At 44.1% G+C, this 6,000-nt stretch overlaps 1 protein-coding gene across 1 annotated transcript in view; it reads right to left on the bottom strand.

Moving 5' to 3' along the window:
* The window catches only part of LOC147734672 (rho crystallin-like), a 103,112-nt gene that overhangs the window by 54,026 nt on the left and 43,086 nt on the right, over positions 1 to 6,000 (bottom strand). The window contains exon 2 of the mRNA XM_086952964.1: positions 1,978 to 2,145. Within this exon, the coding sequence (XP_086809090.1) occupies positions 1,978 to 2,145 (168 nt within the window). The remainder of the gene's footprint in view (positions 1 to 1,977; positions 2,146 to 6,000) is intronic.

The raw sequence follows: 6,000 nt of genomic DNA, 5'->3' as shown, positions 1-6,000 counted from the left end.
AAGCGCCGTTTCACTCCCTGGAATCCCGTCCGCTGCCGCTGGACTTGAGGAGTGAAATCAGGATATATAGAAATTGAACTGTTCTCATACTTCAGTGGGCCATGTCTACGAGAAGCCTGGAGGATAGCGTCCCTATCCCGAAAGTGGAAAAGCCTAGCGATAATAGGCCTCGGTGGAGCCCCCGGTTTAGTCTGTCCACCCGGGAAACGGTACGCACGCTCGACCGCAAAGAACTTACTAAGTCCGGCGGGAGCGAGATGAGTTACGATTAAATCCTCCACTAGTAGGTCAACGGTAGTGTCACCACTGTTCTCAGGTACCCCGACTAAGCGAATGTTGTTACGTCGGGACCTGTTTTTGTACTCGTCCAGACGTCTGGCCATCAGATCATGCGATGATCGCAGGTTGCCAATCTCCGACTGCGCGTTTGCCATATCAGTAACAAGACTGGAGGCCTTCAGGTCCAAGGCTTTGACCCTCTCATTGGTCTTAGCCAAGTCAGCTCTAATGAGGGTAACATCAACGGCCACCGTGTCGATCTTTGAGACAATGGCCACATATTGTAACCCCATATCAGTCTTGATCCCAGCTATGGCGCGCATTAGATCCTGGAGGGAGACCTCCGATGTCGCCGCAAGGTCCGTCCTTGGGTCCTCAAGACTACGGCCAGCACCACTGGGGGAACCCTTCGGTTGTGTATATCGGTCCATAACATTAGTTTGGACGGAACCCCCACGGGTCGGCACCTTCGTCTTGCGCTTATCAGCTTCAGGTTTAGTCTCCATATTGGAAGCCGCACCCCGAAGGGCCCCTCTAGACCTGGTGTAAATGGCAGATATCTTTAGGTCGCCAAAGCAGAGTTTCCGTCCAAAATCGTAGCCAGTGAGACTAGGGATATGGCCGGAATGCAAAGCGGGTCAGGCCACCGCAGTCCGAAGTAAGGAGTACTTTCAGAACAGTCAATTAGGAGGTAGAAGAGAAACCGAAACTGAAAGTGACAATGACACCGGTGGAAAGGATGTCCTTTGACCGCTGTTGTTGAATTGCGTCTCGGCCAGCCAAAGCAGCAGAGACCCCGGTCCCGTCCGGGGGTAGGCCAGAATGTTGAAGACGATGTAGAAACGGTTCCCGAGGTCCGATCTCAGTTCTGGAAAGTGTATCAGGATCAGCAAGAGTAGAACTTCAAAAGGCCATAAAAATATTCAGGATAGTAGAAGGATAATTGCAAGAGGGCGGCGTGGGTCTCGGGAGCCCTCTGCTCGCGCGACCATCTTGGATGCCCGCATAGCTCCTCCTCCCTCATCAGGGCTTGCTAATTGTTTATTCTTGGATTTTTCTGCAGCAAATTCTCCATTCATGAGTCAAGAGCGCTGGATTATTCAATATTTTAATAATCTGTATGTACACTGAAAAGTTCCTACAAACCAATCCAAGAATGGAGGAAACCAGATGACCAGAGAGTAACCAGACATCAATTTCTATATTCTCCACTCTATATTCCAATGAAGATTTAATATTCCATTGATAAATTAAGTCTTAATGAAACCGTGCAAGACGGTCCAAGGTAAGAACCCGTATGTGGTGGAGTATGCTGACTCCCTCGAAAGTCAGAGCAACTACAATTGTGTTGTGTGCGGTATTGATGTGCCTCAGCCTCCTTTTTGTGAATCACTTGTTTTCTAAGTGGAACAAGATTCAAGTGTTCAACACTTCTGGAAGATTACAATGGGAATAATGCTGTCAAATGATCACCTGTGAGTGTTCAGCCTGACTGCTGAGAGGATTTAGGTGGGACTTGAGTAGTATGGGTACTGGTGATGTCCTATTTTTTATGCAAGATATCACTAGCACCTCTGTGCTGCATGCTGGATTATTGGTATATATCATATGCAGTAAATATTTTATCCCATTTCAACCCATTCGTATTTAAGTACTGTTTCTTGTAAAGAGAGTGAGTCTATGTGGATGAAACATTACCTTCCCTGTGTAGAAGATGTCCTCTCTCTTCACTGTTCCATCAGATATCTTGGCACGAATAGCTCGCCCAATCTCTACCTCATTACCATAAATGTATGCACAGTCGATGTGTCGGTAGCCAAGTTCAATGGCCACTTTTGTGGCTTCTTCTCCCACACTTTTTGGAACCTAACAAGGAAAAGACAGGTAAGCAAGATAAATCATTGTTACTATTCTTTCAAGAAAGTAAATCATAAAGGCAGATTGCGGCATGTGCTATTGTTCAGAACCCTGGTGTTACATTTTGTTAATAATGGCTCATGACCCGACACATTACAAGGAACTTGGAATACTCTAGTAGTCGAATACTCTAGTGATTTATTGTAAATTTAGATACAAGGAAACCATTACTTACGGTAAGCATACACTGCATTAAGCAACACCTGATTTACATAAAACAAATTTGAATATACCAGAATATCCTCAATAAAGTATGGTTTCACAATTGTTATAACCTCATAGAAGTACCTTTTAGCTAAGGTGTTTTCAAGACAACATCTGAATTTTACTTGATGTAGTAATCTAAATATCCAATCTTAGGGCCCCATTAGGATGGCGGGAGCAATCCGCCCACCATCCCGGTACAAAAGACCCCCGCTATATTATTATGGCTGGAGTTCCGCGGCAGATGGAAAGACCGTCCGCCGCTTTTCCGCCCGGTGGACATGTCGACCGGGCGGGAAAAGGGTTCTATATGGTTGTCGGTGTCTAACAGACACCACCAGCCATATTAGAATGTGTCTTTACAGATGCCTTTGCCGCCATGGAAAGGCATGCAAAGTCTGCTTGGGGGGCCTGTTGTGGCCCCCAGGGACTCCAGGGGGTGGGGGTGCACATGGGGAGTACCTATGGTACCCCCCTGCAGTTCCATGCACAACATGCCTCCATGGCATTGTGGCGGGCGGTGCTGAGTGCACCGCCCGCCACAATGTTGGGGATGCAGGATGCACCTGCCACTTGTCGGGCGCATCCTAATGGCACATACGGGACCCCCGCCATTATGGCAGGCGGTCCCTTATTACAACATGACAGCGGGCAGACAAAGTCCGGCTGCCATCCTAATGTGCCCCTTAGTGGACACTGTTAAATTCAAACAAGTCACAAGGCATAATTTGAGGTTAACATCTTGTCCTCCTTGTTTCTCAATGAACCACAATGATTATCTTGCTTCAGAAACGTCAATAAATGATCAACTGTTGTGCTTAAGACAGTGAAGAAAAAAACACATTAAAAGAGACTCAAAGTGCATGATCAGCTGACAAACTAGGCATTGCTTGTTTCAGGAGCTCATATACATTGGTGTTGAACACTTGCATTGCATAGTTGTGGATCGAGAGGAACAGACCTTGTTCGCTTGGGTTTGAAATACATAACAAAACATCACTGAAATGTTTAGACTTTAACACAACCAATTTGCAGAGTACAGCATATGATTTACTTTATTTTGTAACTTTGTATTTTCAGACTCTGGTGTTATGTATGGAACACTTTTTCTATATGTTTGATAATGTGACATCAAATGGCAGACATCAAACAAGGAAGTTTAGCCAAATATGCTGACACCGACCCCTGATGAATGTGTGACTACAGGGGTTTGTGGCCCTCTTGGTGTTCAAGAAGTGGCAAAAACACTAAGGGGCTGATTACGATGGCAGGCGGATCGCCATTGTAACCTGATAATACCCACCACAAGATTACAATGAGTAAAGTCCACCGCCACTTTGCCACCAGTTGGAAATTGTTATGATTGCCGGCCAGGCAGACCTGGGGCTCACATATGGTGGTGGTGCCTAGCAGGCACCGCCATCCATATTATGATGCTGGGATTCAAAAGCCTTTCCATGGCAACGATGCCGCCATGGAGAGGCTGGCGGGGACTTGTTCAGGAGGCCCGTTGTGGGCCCCTGGGAGGTTGGGGGTGGTGGGTGCACTTTGGGGGTATCTATGGTACCCCCCCTGCATGTCCATGCACAAGGTGGCAGTTACCGCGCAGTGCCTGCCACTTTGTGCATGGAAATGCACAACATGGCATTTCACCATTGCGGCGGGTGCTGCAGCCAGCAGCACCCGCCGCAATGTTACAATGCCAGATGCGACCACCGCCGTGGCGGTCGCACCCTGATTGGGGTGGCAGGACCGCTGCATGCAGGCGGGCAGTCCCATTACCGCTAGGTTGAGCTGGTTCACAAATCATCCTACACATATATTAAATAGCTAAGGATCTGTAACTAGACATCACCTAGAAAAAGACCTTTGACCATATTGGGCTCTTGAATAAGCAGATACATTATGGTGTGTGGATGTTTGAATCACTGTATTCAGGAGACATTCCAAGATAATTGTTTCTAATCATTCCACGGGCACCCAATAATAGTAAGAAAAGCACGTAGTGAGTACCCTTGTGATATCTTTAGTCACTAGATCCGAACTTTAATCCCAAAAACATTTCATCTAGAACTCCCACAGCAAGTTGAATCCCTCATTGTGGCATTAACCTACCTCGAGGGAAAGGGTTTCCGTTTCCCATGATGAAGCATGCCACAATAAACTGGGTGAGGTGTCTCCTTCCAATATATAAGGATAGCTGGGTATGCTGGCAGAGCCTAAAACGAAGGATCTTACTATTTAGGAGCTAAGGACTTATGGTGTTTTATTGATGATGTGATATATTTCAGGCCTTCATACATGTTAAAAAATTGGACCTCTGACTAAATCTGAGTGCAAGACAGAAGTGCTGGGCATACTTTTCAGGCCTTTACTAACATGGCCTTTTTAGCTTAATTTCTACTAACAGAAACCGGAAAACTGTATGTGCTGTATGTGCTAAATATTGTTGCTGCATATGGTGGAATAGTCAGAGAAGGATTTTCTCCATTCTCTGCAGCATTTCAAGAAGATCACTGACAGAATATCGACCGTCAGAACATCGAGGTACAAAAATATCATCAAAAAAACATTGATATCCAGAATATCGAAGTCCTATTTACATAATGGTAAGTTCAAAATTATCGTAATTTTTTTTTGTTTTTTTTAATGTTTGGAAAAAATTGTAAAATAATACATATAATTAAAAAAACATAGTTAAAATATTTTAAAATGTTTAAAATGATAACTAATACATATAATATAAAATTAAATTAAACATATACATGTATAAAATATAATATATATACTTTCTTAATAATAATTATTAATAATTACTTTAATAACATAATTTTTTTTAACGTATTCAAAATTATAAATACATATACACACATACACCAATATTATACATACAAATATAAAAAATATATATAACAAATTTAAAAATTAGAATATTTTTCATCTTTTTAAAATACATTATACACTACATTGACTAAAACAGTAGAGAAAATATTGGATATCAGAGGGGTGAACATTACTATTCCTATTCTAGACAGTGCAACAGTAGGGAAAGTGCTGGATAGTGTAGGGGTAAAAATTACTATTCCTACTCCAGTGAGTGCAACAGTAGGGAAAGTGTTGGATAGCGTAGGGGCAAAAATTGCTATTCCCACTCCAGAGAGTGCAACAGTAGGGAAAGTGTTGGATAGCGTACGGGTAAGAATTACTATTCCTACTCCAGAGCGTGCAACAGTTGGGAAAGTGTTGGATAGAAAAGGGGTAAAAATTACTATTCCACGCCAGTGAGTGCAACAGTCGGAGTCAAGTCAAGTCAAGTCAAAAAAATTTGTATAGCGCACTACATACCCAGAGGGTTTCAAGGCGCTTAGGAAGGGGAGGAGGATTATTTGTCAAATATCCACGTTTTAAGCTGCTTTCTGAATGCTAGGTGGTTCTGGGTGAGGCGAAGGTAAGCGGGGAGTGAGTTCCAAGTCTTAGCAGCCAGGTATGAAAAGGATCTGCCTCCCATGGTGGTCTTGTTGATGCGAGGTACAGGGGCGAGGGCTTGGCCGGAAGAACGTAGCTGGCGGGGGGGGGTGTAGAAGGACAGTCGAGAGTTGA

Source organism: Lissotriton vulgaris, chromosome 1_2, assembly GCF_964263255.1.
Source record: "Lissotriton vulgaris chromosome 1_2, aLisVul1.2, whole genome shotgun sequence".
NCBI classification, from domain to species: Eukaryota; Metazoa; Chordata; class Amphibia; order Caudata; family Salamandridae; genus Lissotriton; species Lissotriton vulgaris.
This window is presented reverse-complemented; position numbering and strand designations above follow the sequence as displayed.